The sequence below is a fragment of the Microcaecilia unicolor genome, chromosome 5 (assembly GCF_901765095.1).
Source record: "Microcaecilia unicolor chromosome 5, aMicUni1.1, whole genome shotgun sequence".
Taxonomy (NCBI): domain Eukaryota; kingdom Metazoa; phylum Chordata; class Amphibia; order Gymnophiona; family Siphonopidae; genus Microcaecilia; species Microcaecilia unicolor.
In genome coordinates, this window is record NC_044035.1 from 224,215,869 (window position 1) to 224,242,645 (window position 26,777).

General features: G+C 42.9%; 1 protein-coding gene across 2 annotated transcripts in view; it reads left to right on the forward strand.

Moving 5' to 3' along the window:
- The window catches only part of RIPK4 (receptor interacting serine/threonine kinase 4), a 63,890-nt gene that overhangs the window by 33,837 nt on the left and 3,276 nt on the right, over positions 1-26,777 (forward strand). The window contains exons 3-7 of one of the 2 annotated variants that reach the window (XM_030203818.1): positions 13,594-13,742; positions 15,485-15,534; positions 19,331-19,489; positions 21,127-21,221; positions 22,892-23,150. In XM_030203818.1, the coding sequence (XP_030059678.1) occupies positions 13,594-13,742; positions 15,485-15,534; positions 19,331-19,489; positions 21,127-21,221; positions 22,892-23,150 (712 nt within the window). The remainder of the gene's footprint in view (positions 1-13,593; positions 13,743-15,484; positions 15,535-19,330; positions 19,490-21,126; positions 21,222-22,891; positions 23,151-26,777) is intronic. The other variant, XM_030203819.1, reaches the window with a different exon arrangement.

Genomic DNA, 26,777 nt, shown 5'->3' on the forward strand with positions numbered 1-26,777 from the left:
ACAAAGGAGATGCACATGGATGGTGGGGAAGGGAGAGAGGAGAAATGCTGGACATGGATGGAGGGGAAGGAAGACAGGAAGAGGATGCGCATGGATGGAGGGGAGTGTGGAGAAATGCAGGATATGGATGGAGGGAAAACTGCCTGGAACACGTTGAGGGCAGACACTAAAACTCGAGGAAGGCTAGGGACAGGGCTACAACATCTGATGGTGTTATGTTTTCATGCTTACATGCTTAAATATAGTGTGTGTGTGTGTATATATCTGTACGTGTGTGTATGTATATGTGTGTATATATATATATATATATATATATATATATATATATAATTTTTTTAATTTTTTATTTTACCTGGTAGTTTCCTTCCCTCTTGGGGCTTCATTCAGAACTGGGATGTGTTCTGACATCGTAGGCCTTCATTTACAAATACCTAGGGATTTTTTCCACTTTTTTTTTTTTATGTTCCATTCCATTCCATCTTAGTTTTAGTCCTGTTAGTGTAAGATAGCCCTTGTGGTGGTTGTGGTGGTGGTGATGGGGGGGGGGGGGGGGGGGGGTATTGCACTAGGTTTCTTCCAGAACTCTGTAGTATGATCACTGATTCATTCTCCACCCTCCCCTGGGGCTAATGTAACTACCTCTACAGTATCCTGAGCCCTGGCTGACCCAGGGGAAATCCTGAGTCTACAATCAAACTGGGATGTGCATTCCATCTCTCTCTCTCTGTCATATATACATATACATACATATATATATATATATATATATATATATATATATATATATATATATATATATATATTTGTATCCTTGATGTGGATTACAGACTCATCTACTCTGGAGTCTGTAATCCACCTCTCCGGAACAGTGTAAGCCACATTGAGGATACAAATGTAACACACAAATATTGTTCATTTCATAGTGTAGCTTAAAAAATTTAGGGGCCCTTTCACTAAGCCACATTAGGCGCAAACATGCGCTTAATGCAGCAAAAAAAATGGGCTAATCATATGCTACAAACTTTTTATTTTTTTTCGAGGGGGGGGCGACTCTTCTTGCTGTTTTCTTATTTCTGTTTACTACCTTTATAAGTGGACTAACACAGCTACCACACCACTTTACTGAAGATGGAAATCCTATATAACTAGTAAAAAAGGCCCGTTTCTGACACAAATGAAACGGGCGCTAGCAAGGTTTTCATCGGAGTGTGTATGTTTGGGAGAGTGTATGTGAGAGTGACTGTGTGAGAGTCAGAGTGAAAGTGTGAGTGTGTGTGTGTGAGAGAGAGCGTGAGTCTGGGTGTGAGTGTGTTTGTGAGAGTGTGTGTGTGAGAATGAGAGTGTGTGCAAGTGTGTATGTGAGACACAGTGTGAGAGTGTGTGTGTGTGTGTGAGACACAGATTCTCTGTGAGAGTGAGTGTATGAGACCAAGCGAGTGTGTGAGTGACTGTGTGGCACATAGAGAGTGAATGTGATACATTGTGAGACAGAGTGTGTGAGAGTGAGAGTCAGAAAGACATTGTATATGAGAGAGAGAGTGTGAGCCTTGCCCTCCCAATCCATGCCCATCTGTCCCCTGCCCCCTCCATTCATCCTTTTCCAGCAATTTCCCTCTCTCCCTGAGCCCTGCCATCTCAATCCATGCCCATCCATGCTTCTCTGTCCCCTGCCCCCTCCATTCATCATTTTCCAGCAATTCCCCTCTCTCCCTGAGCCCTGCCATCTCAATCCATGCCCATCCATGCTTCTCTGTCCCCTGCCCCCTCCATTCATCCTTTTTCCAGCAATTTCCCTCTCTCCCTGAGCCCTGCCATCTCAATCCATGCCCATCCATGCTTCTCTGTCCCCTGCCCCCTCCATTCATCACTTTCCAGCAATTCCCCTCTCTCCCTGAGCCCTGCCATCTCAATCCATGCCCATCCATGCTTCTCTGTCCCCTGCCCCCTCCATTCATCCTTTTCCAGCAATTCCCCTCTCTCCCTTCCATGACCCCCCCTCGCATCCATGCTCTTCTGTCTCCCAAGTCCCAGCATGTCCCGCCCCCTTCTTCCCCCCCCCTTCGCATCCTTGCTGTCGTTTCTCCTCTGCCCTCCCGCTCCCATTGTTCAACTGCCCACCCTCTTCTCTTCCCCCTACATCCCTTTTTTTTTTTTTTTAAATTTACCTCCGTGGCGGCGGTTCTGGCAGCGCAGTGTCAGGGAAGGAGGCGGCGCTCCCGACGTCTAGCCTTCCCTTCGTTGTGTTCCACCTTCTTCTGACGTCATCCTTGACGTCAGAAGAAGGCGGAACACAGCGAAGGGAAGGCTAGAGACGTCGGGAGCGCCGCCTCCTTCCCTGACGCTGCGTTTTTTTTTTTTGCGCCGTCGACGTCATGACGTTTGACACGAGGGCGGGGCAGAGACGGCTGGCAGCCTGGCTGGCTTCACACCACGAACGCCACGAACCCTTCAGCCTTCAGGGAGTGTTTTAGTGACTTCAGAACGTTGTCCTCATTAGAACGTTCACGGTGCATTTTATTATATTAGATAATTCTCACCTCTAACGTTCTATGCTTGGGCCCGTGGCTCCCTGGCTGCAAGTGGTCTGCGAGGCAGACATGCACGGACGTCACTGACATCAACACAGCTGATTCCAAGGCTGACTGCCTCGGAATCAGCTGTCACCCACCCCCTCCCGCGAACCTGTCGATTCCCCCCCCCCCCTGGAACGCCGAAAACCACACACCCCTCCCGCCGCTGTTGTGCACTACCTTCGGGTGGGTTCCTCAATCATCTTCTTAGAAAGATTAACTCCGTGCGTCTGAAGTCAGACACACGGAGTTAAACTTTCTAAGAAGATGATTGAGGAACCTACGGGAAGGGAAGGTAGCACAACAGCGGCGGTGGCGGCAGTTTTCGCTGGCGGGGGGGGGGGGAACGACAGGTTCGCGGAAGGGGGGTTTGAGGGGGCCGTACCATGGGGGGGGGGGGGAATTGCCTGCCTAAGGCCCGTTTCCTTGCCTACAGAAACGGGCCTTTTTTACTAGTTTTAAATAAAATGGTTAGCGAATGGATATTGCAAGAGCCCTTACCAACTACAAAAGTGGGTGGTGAGTGCAACATTAGTGCATGCAAATACACACAAACTAAAACAAAAATAATTCTCTGTTAACGCTCAGTTCTGGGCAGTATAATTGGAAATAAGGAGGAAAAAGCCTCAAGAAGCTCCCGGCTAAAAGAAACCACAGGAGCAGGACTGCTTCATCATTGGCAAAAAACCTCCTTGCAAAGTGACAGCATACAAAAGTATTCTTCAATTTTGTGTTAAATAGTACTTAGCTGTATTGTCATTCCTTTCTCCAACATCAAAACGGACCCAGACCAACGAAGGCCAGACCCTGAAGCAGCTAGATGAAACGCTGGCCATCGTTGGTCTTGGTCCGTTTTGATCTTGTACAGCAAGACCTGGTTGGAGCTCTTCAGGATAAAATTTGAAAACCACTGCTGTGCTTTGACCAGCTCAGTCTGAACACCCAAAAACAAGTCAGTAGCGTACAATAAAATAAACTAAAGAGAGAAAACACCATTTAAAATAGGATAGCACTAAAAACTCCTGCTATAGACGTTTCTTTGGTTCACCAGGGAAATTTTTTCTGGAATATTTAGAAGCTATATTCATTTTTCCATTAGTATATTTGCCAGAAGGACCTTCTACTGACCTACTTTACACATGTAGCAGGATTTTGCAATGTTACCTGCCTGTTTGGTAGCAGGAGGAACATTCTTGTTCTCTGCTCCAGAGAAGTGCCAGTCAAGCTAATGAAGGAGTGGTCTGTTCTGCAGAAGTATCCAACAACAGCAGTAGATTCTCAGGAGTTAACAGGAAGTATAAAAAAGCCTTGGCTTTCCTCCCCTTCCCCCAACCTCCAGAGTCCAGTAAGAAGGAAAATGCAGGCTTGTCAAATCACAAGCATTAGGCCCTCTTTTCTAGTTCACAAGCTGAAGTGCTCTTCTCTCATGTGTGTTCTTCCTGCACCCCCTTCCTCCTGCACAGCAAAAAGGAGACAGTGCATAGGCGTAGTTTGACTGTTTCATTTGGGGGGGGGGCAAAGGAAGGGGCGGGGCATATTAGCATATTCATTTGCATATATGTATATGCAAATTATGCTAATATGGAGGAAGGAAGGGAGCAAGAGCTGGCTTTTTTGGGAATAACCAGTGTTCGTTTGCCAATGGATAGCCACTGAATCAGAGAGGCAGCGGGTTTGGCGACAGGCAGTGGTGTGCTGGCAAATGTTTAACAGGCTCTCCCCCCAGTCCCCCTCTGCGCCCCCCCCAAATTGCAGAGCTGGCTATAGCCGGGGAGAGAGCCTGGGGGGGGGGGGGGGGGGGGTATAAATAAGTAAATATAAACTTTTAATGTTGAGCACCTGATTCTCAAAGTGAACATAATGCAAACACTATAATGAAAATAAAATGATTTTTTTCTACCTTTGTTGTCTGGTGACTGTTTTTCTGATCATGCTGGTGCAGTATCTGATTCTGCTGCTATCTGTCCTCTTAACTCCGTTTCCAGGGCTTCCTTTCCATTTATTTCTTTCTTCCTTTCTTCTTCATTTCTGGTCCTCAGCTTCTGCCTATTTTCTTCATCCATGTGCAGTTTTTCTCCTCTCTTCCTTTTCCCTCATCTCATCTCCTTCCTCACTCTTTCCTCCCCTCCATCCATGTCCAGCATTTCTTTTCTCTCCCCTGCCCTCCATCCACCCAGTCCAACAGTGACCCTCCTCTCCCCTGTCCCCATAACCAGTGGCCCTCCTTTCCCCTGCCCTCCATCCACTCAGTCCAGTAGTGACCCTCCTCTCCCCTGCCCCCATGCCCAGTGGCCCTCCTTTCCCCTGCCCTCCATCCACTCAGTCCAGTAGTGACCCTCCTCTCCCCTGCCCCCATACCCAGTGGCCCTCTTTTCCCCTGCCCTCCATCCACTAGAGCGAGCCAGTTCTCCTCCCTCCCTCCGGATCCGTCCCTCACCAACGATCTTCGAATTTTTCATCTGCCCGGCCCGCTAGCGCTGACTCCCCACTGCCGGTTCACGCTTCAAAATGGCCGCCGAGACTTCTCGCGAGGCCGCCTCTGAAAGTCTCGGCGGCCATTTTTAAAGCGCGAACCAGCAGGGGAGAGAGCGCTAGCGGGCAGGCAAAGGATTCGAAGATCAGGTCGGTGAGGGACGGATACGGAGGGAGGGAGGAGAGCCGGCTCACGGGGGGGCCAGGGGAGGAGGAGAGGGTGGGGTGAAGGGAGAGCTGCCTGTTGCCGGCCCTGCGTTTGGGGGGGCATTGCCCCCCCTCGCCCCCCCCCAGTCTACGCCCATGAGACAGTGGGCAGTTTTGACTCCCCACCTCCCTTGTGCCCCATATGGCTGCACCATTCACAGCTCTCAGTTCGATCCTGTTCCCCTCCCACGTGTTTTGCATCTTTCTCTATCCTTTTCTTCCAATCTTGCTGGGGGTCAATGGCAGTAGCAGCAATGAAGACAGACTGCCTCTGGCCAGCCCCCAGAGCCTTATATCAGAGGAGGGTGGGACATGGCAGAAAAATGGTCTCAGGGCTGGCTATAGTAGGCAGCCTGTCTTCTTTGCTGCTGCCAGTGACGCACTGAAAGTTTGAAGGACGTGGAGAGGAGAGAGAGGGAATGGAGCAAAAGAAAGATGCCAGATGGGGAAGTGGGAAAAGAGGGAAGGGTGTGGGAGAGAGAAAATAAGATTGGACATGGGGTTTGAGAGGGGCAGAGATGTTGGGGGAGGGGAGAGAGAGAGGAAGAAATGCTGGCCCTGAGGTGGGGGGGGGGGGGGGGGAAGGGAAGAGATGGGAGGAGCTGGACATGAGAACTGATGGGGACACAGAGAAGAGATGCTGAGCATGGAGGAAGCAGAGGGACAGTGCTGGACAGGATTGATAGGAGTGCAGACAGTATGAAAGTCAAGTGGAACTCTAGGACACAAGGCTAAGTGCTTTGAAAATATGCCTCAATGTGCCTTTTAAAGAGAAGAAAGGAGGGATCATTGGAGGTTTCTATGTCCTATCCTCTTCGAGAAGTATAGAGAGGTGCTTCCACCTGTTCCACATCCAAGTTGAGGGAAAGGATTGGACCCCAGAAGCAGTGTGAGTACATGTTTGAAAGCCTGTCTGATAGGTGATGGAACCGTCCTGTCCTAACTTGCCTAGTTCAGAGAGGCTGAGCTTGAGGAGCATATGCTAATGAGCAAGGAGCATTAAGTTGTAAAGAAGAGAGGAGGGATGTTTTCTTCTAAGTGCTGAAAGACTGTGCAGGCTGAGAAGAGTGGGAGAGGGACTTGCTCAGGCCCTAAAATCTGACAACACATTGAAGTAGCAAGGAGGAGATTGGGACTGCTAAAAGTCCTGAGACTGAAAAGGCACTCACAAAGGGGCAGAGGGAGGGTTCAAAACCACCTGCCAGTGAAGAAGTAAGAGACCAGATCAAGAGCTATAAATATCACTTTACTTTGTTTTTTTCTGGACTTTATGCCTCATGCTATAAAAACAATATTTTTTTGTGACTGTGGGGAGGACCAAATAAATGGGAGTCTTAGTGTAATCCATAAAAGCCTTCCTGAGCCAGTTTTGGTGTGTTTGTGAGCTTGTCCAGACTAATCACAGATTATACAACCAGCCGTCAGGGGTTCCTTATATTTTTTGTATTTGTTCTGTGTGCTTTGGGAGAGGATTTTGGAGGACATTTTAATATTAAAGCCACAAACAACAATGTGTGTACCCATCCCTGGGGTTACGTTCAGCCCCAACACATCGGTGCCCTGACTACACACAAAAGAGTAAATACATGCCTGTTAGACATGTTTAGATGTACTGACCTGCATGAGCCTGCCTCTGCTTGTTGCTCCACCAGCTCTGACTACTGTGGGAACCCAACTTGTTCCCTGAAGCTTGGCAGCATACAGAGCACTTAAACCCACTGTAATGTTTTTCCTAGGGCCTGAGTGGTTTTCTCTATCATATCTAAGCTTAGTGCTCATCAAGAGTTCTTCTTCCTTTCCAGTGCTGGGCAAATCTAGAGGCAATGGATCTTACATGTTCTGTAGTAGCTCCTTCACTATTCAAGAGGCAAGTCCCAAGTAGTGTGAGAGAGAGGATTCAGAACAGATTCTTCTTTTTAATCATTCAGTTTATTTGTGTGTTGTTTATGCTGCTTATGACAAATGCTTTAATTCAATAGCAGAAACATGTCTTTGTACCTAGTGTACTATGTGTTTGGAACATTTTGAACATGTTATAATGCTTTTGTATCGCTGTATGGTGTGACCGCACCTCGAATACTGTGTGCAATTCTGGTCACTTTATCTCAAAAAAGGTATAGCGGAATTAGAAAAGGTACAGATAAAGGGGATGGGACAACTTCCCTATGAGGAATGGCTAAAGCAGCTAGGGCTCTTCAGTTTGGAGAATAGATGGCTGAGATGAGATATGATAAGAGGTCTACAAAATACTGAGTGTAATGGAATGCATAGAGGTGAATCACTTGTTTACTCTTTCCAAAAATACTAGGACTAGGGGGCACGCAATGAAGTTACTAAGTAGTAAATTCAAAACAAACCAGAGAAAATATTTCTTCAGTCAACATGTAATTAAGTTCTGGAATTCGTTGCCAGAGAATGTGGTTAAAGCAGTTAGCTTAGCAGGGTTTAAAAAAGGTTTGATAAGTCCAAAAGTCATTATTAAGATGGACTTGGGAAAATCCATTGCTTATTTCTAGGATAAGCAGTATAAAATCTATTTTACTGTTCTGGGATCCAGGTACTTGTGACCTGGATTGGCCACTGTTGGAAACAGGATACTGGGCTTGATGGACCTTCAGTCTGTCCCAGTACGGCAACACTTACGTTCTTATGGTAGACATGTTTGATATTTATATGTCAACACTGCCTACTTTGCATTCTAATAGAAAAGTGTATGAATAACCTTTAAAAATATGCTGCCCAATATTCAAAGCGATTTTTAACTTGGCAGTGGAGCCTTCTGCCCAGTTAAATCACTTATGGCCACCTAATCGCTGATATTCAGTGGCACTTAACTGGATTGCACTGCTGAATATCAGCACTAACCACTTCTGCACTGTCCAGTTAGTGCCAGGACAGTCTATAGGAGGAGGGGCCAGTACTTAATGGTCTGAGTATCATCACTAACGGGTTAACTGGTTAAGTAAGCAGGTAAAATTAGGACAGCAAAAAAGCTGTCCTAATCTTAGCCACAGATTCAACTGGGCACCAGTCTGAATATTGGCTAGTGCTGGGGTTTCTCGGTCCCTCCCCTTCTCCCAGTCCAATGCTCCCCTCTCCGAAGATGAATCAAGCCCCAGGCCTACCTCAAATCTCCCTGGTGGTTTAGGGGGGTCATACGGGCAGGAACAATGCACACTCACTTCTACCCGTTGCAGTTCCAGCCTCAAAATGGCCGCAATGACACCTAACGGTAATCTCATGAGTGCCACAAGACTGTCACTAGGAATCGCAGTGGCCATTTTGAAGCCGGAGCCACAACTGGCAGGAGCAAGTGGGTATCACTTCTGCTTGTAGGACCCCCTAGACCACCAGGGAGATTAAAGGTGAGACCTACAAGGGTGGGGGAGGGGCTTAGGCTGTCATACAATTTATTTTCAGGGAGAAGGAATTGGAGAGAGAGTGAGGGAACCTGCTTGTACTTATGAGGGTCCTAGCCAATATTCAGCTGAGGCCCACATAAGTATCTTATGCAGATCATGGCTGAATATTGGCTGTGACTTGCAAGCTCCAGTGGCCACCACATGTAGAATTAGCCCCAGATATTCAATGCCAGGGCCTGAACATGGCCTGGCATTGAATATCCAGAGCCAATTTTCCCCAGGGTGGTCTGTCATGGGCTGAATACTGACTGAAAGGTTTTTAAAATGCTTATGTAATGCTGAGGCAAAGATTCAAAATGTTTATGCTCCTAAATCTTATTTAAAATTTTACTAGGAAGGAGTGCCTAAATTTTATGCTCAAAATTTCACTAAACTTCTAAACTTAAGAGCTTAAATGGTAGGTGGCAACAGAGTAGATTTAGAGAGGGAGGAGGAGGAGTTTAGCATTGATTTTTAGCACTAGCCCCTGAATTTATGCTCTTAAATCTAACAATGAATGGCAGGCCTAAATCTTAAGCTCCAAAATGTAGGGGAGTTTTTTGCTAAAACTTCCTATATTTGACTGAATGGGGCAGACGTTTAGGAATCCAACTTAAAATAAGTAAAATAAGTAGCCTAATAGGGTAGTGGACTGAAACTGGGGGACTGGGTTTAATTCCCACTGCAGCCCCTTGTGACTCTATGCAAGTCACTTAACCATCCATTGCCCCAAGTACAAAAACTTAGATTGTGAGCCCACTAGGGACAGAGAAAGTACCTGCATATAAATTATCTAAGCCACTTTGTTTGTACCACAGTAAGGTAGAATATCAAATCCAAGACCCTTTACCCTTACCTGGACCCGGAATATAGGGACTTGGCTTTTTTTGACTATTGGGCCTGCTGTGTTTTAGATTAGTGAGTGCAGGTGCTTATGAGGGTAAACCATTTACTCTGGTAAATATTGATTTACCTGGGTAAAGCGGCTGCTAGAAAATCGTTTAGCTCTTACCCTGGTAAAAGTATGCTTGACAATTAACAGTGCAGATGTTCTTACCCAGGGTAAAAAGAAGGTGATCTTGGCAGCGTTGTTTGGAGGAGGGACAGAGTGCACATAGATTAGATTTGTATATTTGTGTATTTTTTTTTAAGAGAAAAGTATTGACACAAAGAGCAGAGAGAAATCTCCATGAGTACTCTTCTTCGCAGGGAAAGTAAGCTTGTACTTTTTCAATTTGAGAATAGATACAAAGTCCACAGGTTAAAGTATCCATGGAATTTGTAATCTATTCTGATGCTTTTGAAAATCATTCTTTTCCCTGGTTCACTTATTGTCCTTTTTCATGCAAGATTGGTGACTGGCTCATTTTGCTTCCCACAGATCCTTCGAGTAGTGCTCCATTTCTGGCAACAGGAGACTTACTTGTTTTCTTCCCCCACAGAGAATTTGTATGACACTTAGCAGTATATGTTGCCCCAGTCTTTTAGAAAAAGATAAGTGCTAGTGGCTAGAGCCTAGGCTGTGATATTGGGAGAAGTCCTCTGTTCACTCTGTGCGAATGACTGTAACTCCTTGTATTTTTGAAATCTTGTTTCCTCAGGCAGCAAGTAAAAAAAATATTTTGCTTTCATCAGAATATCATGCCTTCGATTTCAGGATCATAACTTAAGAGTCCTTAGTCTACCCATAAAATAATCTTGATGGACTAGCTTTGAGGCAGAAGGATGCGCTAAGTTCCTAGAAGCCAAACTACAGATCTTTGTATAAATATAACTAATAGTACAAGTAGATTCACATCTAGCAACCCCTACAGGCAGAGTGAATTCCTTATCATCCTGCTACACCAGTCCAGAGTGATGAGTTATGTCCTTCTATCAGCAGATAGAGGCAGAGACTTGAAGAAGATTCTGATTACATTAGTATAACAGGTACTATGTGGAAGATGAAGTTAAAAGCCTTTATTGTAGAGAGCAGGTACAAGAATGCCTGACAGGACTATGTTTTATCCAGTGGGGCTGCTTCAGGGGTGATATAAAACTTGTGAATGTATAAAAACATAACTATACATGTAAATGAAATTGCAATCTGAATTCCTCATTTTAACCTCATAGGACCCATCCTGAATATGAAGTTGTCCATGTTTGTTCAGATACAGGAAATAGCAGGGTTTGGCAGGGTTCTGTGCCTTTCTGTAGCCTTGGTCAGAGGTGGAACCTCTCTCTATTCCTTTTGTGGCCCCCTAATAGGGCAGGTCCTCCAGAAAGTGGCAAAGCATCCATGTACTAATAGGTAGCACAGGATTAGCCCCATCGGCTGTGCTATGTAAAGCTTGTTTGGCTACTGGCAGGGTCCCCAGTTCTATTTCCAAGGGAACTGTGACTCCTATGGTAAGGGCTGGTCCTCATGAAGGATCCAGATCTTTTTTTGACTTATGGCTTGGCCCTTGAGAGAGAGTGCCTGAAGCGTAGAGGTTACCATCCCTCTTTTGTAGCAACCTTGCTAGAGGCTCATAGGTCTTCCATGACTTTGGCATCTGTCCAGCGAGCCTTTGAAGCTTGCAGTATGGAGCAGAAGGTATCTTAGAGGAATGCAAATCTACTATTGATTTTGGCCTTTTTGCAATGGGGCCTTTTGACCAGAACCTAGCCAATTTCTGTAAAGGTTCAGCTGGCAGCTCTTTTATATGTTTCAGAGGTAGGATTGATGGTCTCTCTAGCTACTAAACCAGATTTGGGCTGGGTTTTTTTTTTTTTGGCAGTTAAGCACAGGGGTTGGTGCTTCCTTGGGGACATCATTTTGTTCCTCAGGACTCTTTCCATGCTGCCCTTTGAGCCTTTGCAGCATTCTTTGCTGAAGGATTCGTCATTGAAAATAGTCTTTTTAGTGGTTTTATGTTCAAAGTTATCCATATTGCAGTCGCTTTGTTGCAGAGATCCTTACCTTTCAGCTGACTCAGTTCCATTAGAATGATGCCATCCTTTTTTCTGAAGGTGATCCCTCCCAATCTCCCTTTCATCTAACTCAGGTGTTCATGCTTCCATCTTTCTCGGACAGGTTTTGTTCCTGAATGGTTCATAAACTGGATGTATCAAGAGCCTTCTTGTGTTACTTGGAGGCCACAAATAAGTCAGATAGGTTATTCATATAGTTTCATGGGCTGAGCAAAGGCAAAACAGCCTAAAAATCTACCATTGCTCATTAAATTAAGGAGGCCATAGGAGCAGCTTACTTACTTCATCAGTCAAAAAGAGGTAACAGCAGATCTCGGAGCTCACTTGACTAGAGCTCAGTGGACTTCTTGTGTGGAAGCTCAAATAATCAGCCCTGAGGCTATCTGTAGAGTAGCCACTTGGTCCTTTCTACATTCTTTTCTGAAACATTACAAGCTTGATTCTCAGGCTAGAGGAGGTATTGTGTTTAGCAGAGTTGTGTAGCAGGATGCCATGTCTTCCTCCTGCTTGATGGGATAAAGCTTTGCTACATCTCGTCAGTCTGGACTGGTATAGCAGGATGAGAAGACAGGAGAAATTTAAATTTACCTTTACCAGATAATTTATTTTCCTTGACTACTGCTTAACCAATCCAGGACCCAGGAACACAGTCTCTTGTGTAGTATGCAGCTTTGGCCTGCCTTTCCTGTTCATATACATAGTTTTCTTTAAGGTTCTGGGGTCTGTTGAGGGTTCCCCAGTTGATAATGGGTCCCGTGTATATATAGGTACTTTAAGTTAATTCATAGCTTTGGCATTAGTATACTGGGAGTATTCCTAACTTCATCACCTATTATGCCGATGTCATTGGAATCTTCGAGTCTCTGCTTCCATCTACTGATAAGAGGGACATAATCTGTCAGTCAGGACTAGTCTAGCAAAACTCAAGGAAAGGAAATTATCAGTAAGGATAAAGTTCTTAATAAGCAGTTCTGGAGGACATGTCAATTTAGCATTTAGCATAGTGACTATCTTCTCATGAGTATCTGCGAGATACTTCCAAGTGATTCAGACTAGCCACTGACAGAGAAAGAACGTTGGGCTTGATGGATCAGTGTCTGACCCAGGATGCCACTTTAAAGTTCATAACCTATTGAACTGTTGGCCATTGGAGAAAGGGCCATTTTGGGAGGTAATTCTATAAATTGGTGCCTAGAAGTACAAATAGGCTCCACTAATTGGTGGTTACATGTAAATGTGCACTAGATGCTAGTCTATAAGGTAGTTGCCTATATGCTATAGCACGTAACTTCAAGGAGGGGGGCATTATACAAGGGTGGAGCATGGGCGGGCCATGTGTGGAATTATTTTCCCCCATTTTGATTGAAGAGAGATGAACTGGACTTTCCAGTATATCGCAGAGAAAACTACAGCCCTTATGAAATAGTGACTTCCAAAGGACTGTAATGCCCAAAGTTGTAGGCATCATCCCAGATTTCCCCCTTTTCACCCACCTCCCTCCCCCAGACTATAGGCTTGAACATAAGGTAACTTCCCAAAGAGGATATGAATACCTTGTTGCTTTCCCCAAGTCCATCTGCTTAATTGTTTGTGGAGATTTCCTCCTGGAGCTTGGCCAACCTCCTTTTAAACCCAGGTATACTAGATGCCTCGATTACATTCTTTGTCAAATTCCAAAGCTTGATTAAGTTTGCATAAACAAAAAATACCTTTTTTCAATTTGTTTTAAATCACTACCTACTACTTATGGAATGTTTGAACAGGTACTTGTTTCAACTTCCATCCTCTGTACCCTATAATATGCCTCTGTTCTGGCATGTTTTCCTAATACAATGAGATATGTTCCAGTAGAAATGAAAGTTAGAAGAGTGGGAGAGATAAAGAAGGAAAATGGAAATATTTGGAGGAAAGTCTTTGAGGGGAAAGTCTTGAGTTCAGATCTGCATTGTTGAAAATGAATACGAACTAACCCTTGTCAATTCTTTCTGCAGATTTCTGACTTTGGATTGGCAAAGTGGAATGGCTTGTCACACTCCCATGACATCAGTATAGATGGTCTCTGTGGGACCATTGCGTACTTGCCCCCAGAGCGCATTAAAGAGAAGAACCGGTATTTCGAGACCAAGCATGACGTGTACAGGTTAGTTTAAAATTCATGTCCATGATGAGTAACCCTTCACTGCAAGAGTGACATCACTTTAGGCCATTACGCATCATGTGCTGTGGAACCAGGAACAGGAATATTCAAATTCACACTGTGAGATCAAGTATAACTAACTATTCATGGTGACTAATTAACTGTTTTCTCTTCCTGACCTGGATAATTCCCAGTTATTCCTTCCTGGAGGGTTTGAGTAATTGCTTTTTCAAAAGCACAAAGAAACAAAAATGTCCCACAAATTTTATACAAGAACCTAATGCTCCTGGGTTGTATTCGGGTATTTGTGAATCCTGGGGAAACAAGTAAAGGATTTAGGACCGACATTGATCACAGACCTATGAGCTAGGGAAGCTACTAGAATTTATAAATTGTAAAGCTATCTTCACCAATGATCCGAGGAAGTCACTGTGCCTCATATCTAATCCTCTGCTTTCTCTGACTCTGTGTGACCCAGAGACATAATGCATTCCTCTTTGCTTGAGTTTTGCCAGTAACCTAAGCATAATTAGCTGCCCAAAGTCCATCAAGAGAAAAATGTTATGTACTCCTGGTTTATTACAGGCTGTTGGACTATGCCTTTCTTCCTGTATGTAGACAAGAAGGGAGCCTGAAAAGCATGGCAAGCAGATTAAATCATGAGAAAATACCAGTGGGCCTCTGTCAAATCTGTCTCTTTGTTTCTTTAGAGACGGACCAGAATAGTACTTTCCCTAAGCAAAATTCTTAGAAAACGTTAACTAGTAATGTAGAGTAGCTGTGTTATCCTGCAGAAGATTTTGTAAGCTGAGCAGATTTAACCCCTTTGTGGGTCCTAAACATACCACATGCATTGGGCTTTCCTTTGCAATATAACTGCATTTTAAAACTCCCACAAACAAGTCCACACTTAAGTCTGACTGCAGAAGAAAGTCAGCAGAGAAGGAAGCAGCAAGTAAGAAGTGTTGCTCTGATTCCTGCTGACTGGAGGACAATGGACAGGGGATAAGGAGAATAGATAGAGCTTTGAAGGGAGCGGTGGCTCTGATCCCCTTCCCCCATTCTCTCTGCCAGCAACTGATATATCAACACAAAATCTGCCTTGGGAGCCATTAAATGACACATTTGAGAGAGTCCCTCCTAAACATTTTGGGCCCTAGGCATGTGCCTAGTTTCCGTATGCCTTAATCCTGCCCTGTTTGTAAGTTGTGACACATTTTAATGGACCAAGAAAAAGCTCTGGAGAAATTAATATCTGTCATGACCCTGACATGCAGTGTTTCACTTTTCAGACCTGTAGTCTGCAAAATCCTTGAATCGCAGATTTATTCAGAAACCAGATGATCACATGATGAATGATCCTTGTTAAAAGTTTGTTGAAATTTTGCCAGAGATCTGCAGAAAGTTTCAAATTGTGCATTTTAAAGACAAGAGCTGCCATTTTTTTTTATCATTGTGAACTAAGGCAAAGCTCTGCAGGATTTCTGTGGAAAATGTATTGACACCTCTGCACCTGACCCCACTGTCTTTGTGTTGCTTTTGAAACAGGTGGTTTGAGGAATTTCCTTGTACTTTAATCTGAATTCTGTTTCTATTTTTAATGTTTTAATTTGATTCTGAATAGACAACATAGCTGCTTTAAACTAGGTTACGGTTTTCTTTTTCCTTAACACTCTGTGATTCATTAACATTTGATTTAAACTATAAAAGACTTCCTTAAAATCTGTTGGTTTTTTTTATTACAGTTTTGCCATAGTAATGTGGGGAATTCTTACACAGAAGAAGCCTTTTGCAGGTAATAAATGCTACCCCCCCCCCCCCCCACTTATAATACCATTTATAAAATGTAGTACTAAATGTTCCAAAATTGGCGCTGAAAAAGTGCTATTCTATAAACAGTGCTTAAAGTTAGGCACAGTTTATAGAGTAGCGCTTAGCGCTGGGAACTGCAACTACTTTTAGGCATAGCCACTTAACACCAACGGAACCCTGGCTATGCCTAAATTAGGAGCAGGTTCCCTGAATTCTATGCCAACATGCATAAAGTAAAGGAATGCCACTAATCTGCCCTTGACCCTCCCATAGCCGTGCCCCCTTTATGAACCCACACTTAAATTTAAGCATTTAAATTTTAATTGAAGCCAATTGGTACCTATAATTGTCTGTTAAAATTCCAATTATCGGCATTGGTTCATTTAATTGGGCACATGCCAAAATTTGCACTTGTAGAATTCGGGGGTTAGTGGGCACATCTTCTTGAAAGGTTGCCCAGATTTGGGTGCTAAAATGCTGAGCACTGAATAACTAGCCAATTAGTGCCAATACTTTGGTGCTAATAAATTATTGGTGTTAATTGGCAACAATTTGGACTTGCACACGCATCTTGCTAAGCGCTATTCTATAAAGATTCTTACTTTCTAACAGGGTCTTCCCTGTTAGAAAGTAAAAAACACCGTGTTAGTGACAGTGTTCAGTTATCTGTCACAGTGACTGATTAAAGAGGAAAATTGAAAATGGCCCTATTGTCACACTGATTGCACTATAAGTCATCAAAGTAGCACAGCCACATAAGTAAGCCAGACTTTTAAGTTCCTCTCTAACCAAAAGAGGTGCTTTGAGAGGACTTCCAGAGGGGGACATAACTTCACTGGGAAGTTATTTGCTGGGAAATTGCTTTTAAACTTGGGGAAAGGTAGATAATCTCAGTGTCTCTTATTTTTAAGCTAACTTTGCTTATTTAACAAAGGCAATTTAAGGAATATGTTTTTTTTTAATTGTTTGTTTAGCTTGTAAAACCTCTATTACAGTTTCATAGACCGGCAATTAAGGGACTATTCTAGAGTTTACCATAGCATCAGTGTAGAGCAGAGCTGATTAGTACAGGAAACATCAGTTTAGAGCAGTAGTTCCCAAACCTGGACCTGGAGGCACCCCAGCCATTCAGTTTTTCAGGATATCCACAATGAATATTCATGAGAGAAATTTGCATGCATTACCTCCTTGGTATGCAAATAGTGCTCGGTGTGTATTTTTTTCAGCACACAAATTTGAGCACCATTTACTGGTGCACCCTGCATTCTCATGTTTTAGAATATTGCTGAGCATGCAGAGTGCAGTTATGTGCTTGAATGTAATGTTCATACATGTAAGAACTAGTATTCTATAATCTTAGTGCATACATGGTACTTTAAGTTTAGGTGCTAAGGTTATGGAATGAGGTGGGTGGAGAGTAATATAGGGAGGTCCTCTAAGGTGCTAATGAATTAGTGTGCATTAGTGCCATGCAGCCCATAGGTATTCAATGGGTTGCGCGACATTTAGACCATAAAGAACATAACATAAGAATAGCCATACTGGGTCACATCAATGGTCCATCTAGCCCAGTATCCTGCTTCCAACAGTGGCCAATCCAGGTCACAAGTACCTGGCAGAAACCCAATTAGTAGCAATATTCCATGCTACCAATCCCGTGGCAAACAGTTGCTTCCCCCATTTCCACCTCAATAACAGACTATACATTTATCACATCCTCCGGCAATGACTTCCAGAGCTTAACTTATTTTTTTGGGTGAAAAAATATTTCCTCCTATTTGTTTTAAAAGTATTTCCATGTAGTTTAATCAAGTGTCCCCTGGTCTTTGTACCTTTTGAAAGAGTGAAAAATCGATTCACTTCTGCCCGTTCTACGCCACTCAGGATTTTATAGACGTCAATCATCTTGCCCCTCAGCCTTTCTTCATATGGGAGGAGTTCCATCCCCTTTATCATTTTGGTCACTCTTCTTTGAACCTTTTCTAATTCTGCTATATATATATTTTTTTTGAGATACAACAACCAGAATTGAATGCAATACTCAAGGTGAGCTTCTACCATGTAGCGATACAGAGGCATTATATCATTCTTGTTAACTACCATCCCTTTCCTAATAATTCCTAACATCCTGTTTGCTTTTTTGGCCACCGCTGCTGCATACTAGGCAGAAGATTTCAGTGTATTGTCTACAATGACACCTAGTTTCCACTATTTTCCCCGGCACTGAAGTCAGGCTTACCAGTCTGTAATTTGTTTGGATCACCCTTAGAACTCTTTTTAAAAATCGGCATCATATTGGCCACCCTCCAATCTCCAGGTACTACAGATGATTTTAATGACAGGTTGCAGATCATTAACAACAGATCAGCAATTTCATGTTTGAGTTCTTTTAGTTCCTTGGGGTGTATACCATCTGGTTCAGGTGATTTTTCACTCTTTTTAACTTGTTAGTTTGGCTCAGTACGTCTTCCAGGTTCACCAAGGTTTTTTTTTGTTTTTTTTTTAATATTCCTCCACATCATCACTCTTGAAAACCTTTTCTGATACAAGTAGATCTCTTACATCTTCTTCCATAAAGACCAAAGCAAAGAATTGGTTCAATCTCTCCACTGTAGCCTTGTCCTCCCTGAGTGCTTTTTTTTTTCTGCTTCCTGATCTAACGGTCCCACGGATTCTTTCTGCTTCTGATGTACCTGAAAAAGGCGTTACAATGAGTTTTTGAATTCATGGCAAGTTTTTCTTCATATTCTCTTTTATCCATCTTTATCAGTGCTTTGCATCTAGCTTAGCACTGCTTATGTTGCCCCTTATTTTCTTAATTCAGATCCTTTTTCCATTCATTGAAGAATGCTCTTTTGGCTCTAATAGTCTCTTTCACTGCACCTTAGTCTCCTATGTGTGAAGGCCAAATAGGCACCTATTTTATAGACACACAGGAGCCTAGGTGGCTTTATAAAATGGTAGGGGCAAAGCATAAGAAATCACGCTAAGAAAAGGTACAGAGAAGGGCGACAAAAATGATAAAGGGGATGGGATGACTTCCCTATGAGGAAAGGCTAAAGTGGCTCTTCAGCTTGGAGTAAAGACAGCTGAGGGGAGATATGATAGAGGTCTATAAAATAATGAGCAGAGTGGAATGGGTTGACGTGAATCGTTTACTCTTTCCAAAAATACTAGGACTAGGTGGCACATAATGAAGCTACAAAGTAGTAAATTTAAAATGAATTGGAGAAAATATTTCTTTACTCAGTGTGTAATTGAACTCTAGAATTTGTTGCCAGAGAATGTGCTAAAAGCATTTAGCTTAGCGGGGTTTACAAAAGGTTTGGATAGCTTCCTAAAAGAAAAGACCATAAGCCATTATTAAAATGGACTTGTGGAAAATACACTGCTTATTTCTAGGATAAGCAGCATAAAATGTATTGTACTGTTTTGGGATGTTGCCAGGTACTTGTAACCTGGATTGGCCACTGTTGAAAACAGGATCCTGGGCTTGATGGACCTTCGGTCTGTCCCAGTGTGGTAACGCTTATATTCTTATGAAGCTGCAGACATTTACACGTACTTGGGAGAGAAGCACTCCTTAATTTCGTGTTGTTATGTATCATGATGTCAGCTATAAGAACAGTGGACTTGTTGACACACAGTTTTAAAAAATGGTTGTGGTGCCAGCATCACGCTGCTGGTGGAGCTCATCCCACTTGGCAGCCAAAAAGGACATGCAGATGAGGAATGAATATACTTTAGTAGCCTGAAACCTCTATTCTTTTGTGTTGTAGAAGACAAGAATATTTTGCATATCATGGTCAAAGTTGTGAGCAACCAGCGGCCAGAATTATCAGCACTGCCTAAGTCCCGGCCCAAGGAGTGCAGTATCCTGATAAAACTGATGCAGAGATGCTGGCATGAAAATCCTGACAAAAGGCCCTCATTTCAAGGTATGGCAATAGTACATTACAGTGACCCGCGAAGCCGTATTTCCTGCAGGGAGCCACCAGCCTCGGCACAGAATTCTAGACTTTTAGATTTATATAAAAATGACAATATATGCATGATATTTTAAAACTAAAGTGGGAAGAAAAAATTGTAGTGGTTGGAATTTTGGACTACGAGTCAGGGCAAGTGTTGGAAAATCAGTTCAGACCTTGAAACAAGTCTCTTTAACCAGTGGCGTAGGAAGGTGGGGCGGTCCGCCCCGGGTGCACGCCGCTGGGGAGGTGCCGGCTCCGCTGGTTCACTGCTCTCTCTGCCCCGGAACAGGTTACTTCCTGTTCCGGGGCAGAGAGAGCAGGGAACCAGCGGAGCCGACGCAGCTCCCAGCAATGTGCAGTCAGGGCGGATCGGCCCTCCCGCCCGTCCCTCGCTGCTCTCCGGCGCTGTAAGTATGCACTCTGGAGGGGGGGGATGTGCACGCTCCAGAGGGGGTGCCGTGCTGCACCCGGGGGGGGGGGGTGCGCAGCGGCGACCCTCCCCAGGTGTCAGCTGCCCTCGCTACGGCACTGCCTTTAACTCTCTCTGCTTCATATCTAACCCTAGTTCTGCTACCAAGTATCTGGTTTATTTTTTTGTTTTGTTTTTTTTACTGCAATCTTTGTTTTTTAGGTCCATGACAGTTCATGCTTGTTCAGTCTGCTAGTTAGAAATCCACTTATTATAGAGCCACTAATTGGTAATATTGCAGGCAAAACTCTGGATGTATATTTTCCTGCAGTTTAAATCTTTGTGCCATTAATTACAATTACTGATCAATGAGATGACACCTCGTGTTATTTATGTGCTAGCAAAACACTATAAATGTGGAGTGGAGTTATAAAAACGTCAACCAAATACTCAAAAATCCACTTATTCACAAAATGACTTAGATTTGAAGGAAAAAGGCCTCAAAGAGCTCCAAGACTAGATGTGATCTTACGGAGCTTAAACAGACCAATAAGGTCTTCTCTTCATCATAGGCCAAAAAATCTTCAAATGCCTTTTTCCTTCAGACTAAGTCATTTTGTGAATAAGTGGATTTTTGAGTATTTGGTTGACATTTATGTTCTAGCCCCAGGGGTTTCCTGGCCCTAAATGGACTAAAGTGCTAGAAGCCTGTTTTCACAAATATTTGGGAGTTCCCCCCCCCCCCCCCCCCCCCCCATTTTCTGTCTTGTGCCATCCAACCTAATGTGATGAGTATGGCAGACTGATTATTGGTTGAAGTTTATGTGGACTGGGAAGGTGTTTTGTAAATGGAATATGTTTAATATGAAATTATTTTACTTCTGGAGAAAAGTCTGATAACATAGTTGGTTATTTTATTATTTGTTATGCTGTTAACAAAATTGTAAGTTTTATGTTAAACTGTACCAGCTGTACACCGCCTTGGGTGGATCTCTTCATAAAGGCAGTTTATAAATCCCAATAAATAAATAGTGGGCTTTGTAACATAGCTGCATGAGCAGAACTGGGAAGATGAGGCAGTTTCTGAGTGCTGAATGTGGCCTTATGATGAGTGTATATGAGCATCAATGGATGCTAGCGCCTGTGCTGCTGACAGGCACCATTTACTGAATGACTTTCTTTTATGTCTTAAAAGAAATTACTTCAGAGACGGAGATCCTCTGCGAGAAACCAGAAGATGGAATGAATGAAGCAGATCAGCATGGAAATTTGCAGGAACCAGCTCCCGAGGTACTTGCTTCTCTTTTACTTGGAAGACAATAGTCTAATTCAGAATATTCAAGCTTGACCATGTTGCAGCCCTTAACTTTAAATGTCGTCGAGAACTGACCTGATGGCTAAGTCTTCAGTGCTGTTCACAGGACATGCAATTCCATAAAAACACATAACTGGATCAAAAGAGGACAATTTTCAAATGCCATTAGGACAGGGTTAAGGCTTGTGGAAAACCTAACCCTATAAAGCACCTTAAGTATGCATGGTTCAAAGGGAAAGTTTGCTCTTTAGAAATTGGGGCAAAGCCAATGGGTAAAGTTATTGTAGAGTTTGCACAAAAATATACAGTTTGAAAATTGCCACAAACTTTTAAACAGTAAAAATGTGTTATGGAGTTTTATATATATATATATATATATATATATATATATATAGGTTCTAGAGATCTTGTCAGTGTTTCTGAATGTTATTTAATGTCTTTTGTAAGCTCCTTCATAGAGAATTTATTTTATATGAATTCTAAAAAATGCTTAAGAATTATTTGGAAAACCAAGATAAATTTCAAATGCAAGCGTTGACGCATTCTGCAGCAATTATGTGGCACTTTTCAAAAATGTGTATGTATTTGCATATTAAATTATGTAAATTTATGTTCATTTTTATAAAAAGTCATTTTATGGCCTTTTGTATCTAGTTATGTCCCCCCCTACCTTCTTCCCCCCCACACACACAAACAAAAGGGATCATCATTGGTGCTATGAAGAGAGGAATGAGTGAGAGAACAGGAAAAGGGTCTGAGGAGGATGGGAAGAGGTAGAAATTGCAGAGGAAAGTATAAGAGAAGGGGAAGAAGGCATAGAGGGAGGAGAGGATAGTAGGGAAGAGGAAGGAATTGGGATGGGACAATCTGTGTATACCCCTCCTTCCTACACAAATATTTTTTCATTCACACCCTTCGGTATTCTCAGTGTCTCCTCACAGCTCTTTAGTTATTATGCACATGCACACAAAGAGATAGAGCCACGCTCTGTGTCGCAAGACAATCTGCATCTGTTTGTAAGTAAGTTCTATACCATTATTGAGGAGAAAAGTTATTCACATGGGCTACAGTTAACTGGGTTATTAGTAAGTATCATAAAATAGGACCTGTGGTAGCATAGCATGAGTTAGTTGTAAGATAACCTGTGATCAGTGGCGTACCAAGGGGGGGGGCGGTCCGCCCCGGGTGCACGCGCTGGGGGGGTGCCGTGGCGTGCGCCTGCTGCGAGAGTTCGCTAACTTCTCTCATTCGCTGCAGCTCCCTCTGCCCCGGAACAGGTTACTTCCTGTTCCGGGGCAGAGGGAGCTGCAGCGAACGAGCAAAGTTAGTAAACTCGCAGCAGGCGGGCGCTGCGGCACCCCCCCCCCCCCCCCCAGCGGCATGCACCCGGGGGGGGGCTCTTTCGTGGGGGGGGGGGGGGCGCTGCACCCGGGGGGGGGGGGTGTCCGCCCCCCTAGGAATGCCACTGCCTGTGATAATGGTAGCCCACATTGATAACTTCCCCCTTAATCTATTAGGTGAAAAATTAAAAGTATTCTTGCATAATTTAGCTTGATTCTGTAGTTTTTGGTACATAATTCCATGGGGTGTAACACTTATATATCTGATCTAATTTGCTCTACCTATCTCTGTTCTTCTGTTGAAGCAGGTGTCAATACCACGTTCTCAGAAATGCGGCTCTATGCCAGCACTTGACCAGGACTGCAGCCTCTCCCAGTTACTCTCTCAGCTGGATTCGGGCATTTCTCAAAGTCTGCGAGACCCCCAAGATCTTAGCCAGAGTACTTCAGAATCCAAGCTTAGGACCAGCAGCAAGAGGCTTTCTGGAGTTTCCTCTGTGGATTCGGCCTTTTCTTCTCGAGGCTCCCTCTCGCTGTCTTTTGAGAAGGAGAATTATAGCTATGGTAAGGCTTCAGGAACATAAGACAAACTATTTATTTGAAATATTGTACAACAAATAAAGATGACGACAGATAAGTCTGCAAGGCTCATCTAGTTTTCACCATTTTTCTATCTATTGCTATATTGCAAACCTGTTTGTTTTCTGGCTTTACCTTGAGTCACCACTGCTAATGATGCCCAATGTTTTTCCCTGGCTTTCTTGGATTTTAGAGTTTTCACCCTCTCCCTTCCTCTCCACTGAAAATGTTTTATATATCTCCATACAATATAAGGGAATAACAATGAGACATCTACCTAGAACCTTTTATGTGAAGTCAACTAAAGTACTCCCTAGGGTACCCCACTGCTCTGCTAGGATGTCTGTGTGGCCAGTCTACTGTCTCCTCTTACATCCTAGTGGCTTGTTCGTGTGCATTTTTCACTTGAACGTTTTTGTTTCAAAAATGGTCCAAAAAGATACACGCTGAGCACAACAACGTCTAGCAAATGGCCATTTTCAAAACAAAAAGGTTAGACATTTTTCTGTTTTGAAAGTGGCCATGTTCACTATTAGATTATTGGACGTTTTCTGCAAAATGTCCAAAGTCAGATTTAGACGTTGTATCGAAAATTTATTTAAAACATTTATATTCTGCATATCCCTCCCCATCTAATAAACCATAATTTTTTACAACTGTCAGCCTCATGACTGGGAGGAGGGAGGGGGGAAGATCTATGGGACTTGTTTGGGTTATATGTCAAAATGTTTTGCAGCAGTTACAGCTGAAGTGTCTGTGAATTAGTCATCTTGGTACATTGAATGCTTTGTTTCAGTTGTTTATTTGCAAGTGTCATTTGTATTGACTACAGTGTAAATGTATACAATGGTTGTAACTATAATTTATTTTTCTTTGTCTTAATAAAAGTGACTTGAACCTAAGCCAGAGGTATCAAACTGGAATCTTGGAGGGCCACAAACTAGTCTGGTTTTCATACTATCCCTAATGAATATTCATGGTTACATTTGCATATAGTGGAGGCAGTACATGCAAATATCTCTAATAAGTATTCGTTAGCCTGAAAATCTGACTGATTTGCAGCCCTCCAGGTTTTGCAGTTTTACACCTCTGATTTAAGCATTTATTTAATACTACTGATACAACTGGGAGGCAGTAATGAAAATAAAAATTTCTTCCTTCCTTAGTGGTAATTCTTGTACTGGCGGCGTTTTTTTGGATTCACCGAATATCAAGATTGCGTTGATATCTGTGTTCATAGAAAGACTGGTTGTATCGGAAAACAAACGAAGCAGATCGCAAAAATAAAACAGTAATTTATTATTAAAACCTGAAGTTATATATACATAAATAGCCCGACACAGGCCGTGTTTCGCCCGACAGGGCTGCTTCAGGGGCTACAAGAGAAATAATATGAAATAATATAAAATATTTCTCTTGTAGCCCCTGAAGCAGCCCTGTCGGGCGAAAAAGTGATTCAACTCCTCACGGACCGGCCCCACAAAATGGCCCCTCTGCTATTTATGCATATAAATAGACGCCAAGAGCAGGAATGGCCAATCAGATTCTGATATTTACTTAAATTCATTGTTCATTGGAAAACGGGTATTAGATCATAGTCCAATCAGCTTTTCCTCACAGAAACTGTCAAAAAAAGTAACCCCATTCGATCTTTCCATTCAGTCCTTCAGGGGTTAGAGAATTCAAATGATGTATCCATTTTTGCTCACATTGAATCAATGTTCTTTTCCTGTTACATTCAATCCGATTTAAGGAAACTTCAACTTGTTGCAATACAAAACATTTAAACTGTGTAAATGAATGTTGTGCTGTCTCACAATGGTGGGCTAGCGGCGTAGCGACTTTCTTAGTGGTAATCATGCTGCGATGTTTCTCGATCTCCTCGCTTGATTTGTATTGTATGGTTTATGTGAAACAAGAGGAGACTTCCTTCATGTATTGAGTACCCTGTGTGTATACATAATGCATCCATTTTAATATAATGGATTGGGAATGCATTATCAGCTGGCTTCCATAGAGTATTCTCAAATAGTGTATATTTTAGTGTGTAGTTATCCCTCCCAATATGGCAGTTCTCATACCAATATATATATATGAAAGGGATAAATCACCCCAGGCTGCATCAGTTTGCTCTTTATTAGATACCTCATCAGGTATTTATATAATTAGCAGATTAGTGATATCTCACTGGGAGTACAGAATATTGCTGCATGGAATTACCTCTATATCTGAGACTCCAAAATATATACACTCACATCCTTATGGGAATACCATACCCCAGCTACACATAGGTTTTCTGGGTCTGAGTCTTTAATACCAAAGCCATTTAGTGGATATAAAATACTCAAAGCTACTTATAAGAAAGCATTTGGGTTACTTGTCAATTCAGATACAATTTGATTGGTTTCTCATAGGGAGAGAACAGCTCGGCTGGTTCAAGGGTACCTACTGCGGCTATCTCTCTCTTGAAGTAGGAAGTACACTCATTTTTATATGCCCATTCAGGATACAGATAATATGACAGTAATCACACCTTATTGGATCTATATTAATGTCATAGTTAACACTGATTGGCTATGGTAATGAAGTGGTTAGTATTTTACTGGAAAAGCTAACAATAGACCACCTTTTACTGGAAGACAAAGTCATGTTCTTGCAAGATCACTCATTTCTACATTTGTGACCATATCTTCCTCAAAACACTTTCTGTGACACCTGGAGGCATATTTTCAAAGCACTTAGCCTTCCAAAGTTCCATAGGTTTCTATGGAACTTTGGAAGGCTAAGTGCTTTGAAAATGAGCCCCCTGGTCATCTTCCTGTGAAGCCATCTTTGTTCTGTTTTTCAAGAACATCTGTTACCACCATATTGCCACATTCATGCAACTCTGCCAGTTAGACTCCCGCCCTTCCTTATTCTTGCAGATGTCTGCTTGCTCTGCAGTGTCTCAATAGATCAGCAACACTGGAGTTCAAATCAGTCACAGGTCTTTAAAGTTTTTCTATGACTTTGGATCATGAGCCAAAGTCAGGCCTGGGACCAAATAATATTAATATTCAATAGTAATGACACTGGATGTTGGTGTTTCCTGGCAGCTGTTGCTTTGATTGGATTCATTCAGGCCATTAGGCCACCATAGCACTAACAAACAAACAAACAAACAAAATGTACAGCCTAAAGAATATAATGTAAGTCAGCGGCCAAGCTTAAATGTATGGATTTCTTTGGAGGTAGAGGGTTTCAGATAGTAGCACTCAGGACTGATAGGGTAGAATTCTCCCATTTTCAGTCCATTAAAGGTAAGGGTCTTCCCCTCTATATTAGTACCAATTCGTGAATGACTTATGGGAGCTGCCAATTTTACGATGGTTTCTTGATAGACTATTCAGTTTGTTGTTCCTATCATATAATTCTACTACTACTAATCATTTCTATAGAGCTACTAGACATACACAGCGCTGTACACATTATATACAGGTACTTTCTCTGTCCCTAGGGGGCTCACAAAAAAAAAACTTAGATTATTTGGTTTTGTTTTGTTTTGTACCTGGGGCAATGGAGTGTTAAGTGACTTGCCCAAGGTCAGAAGGAGCTGCAGTGGGAATTGAACCC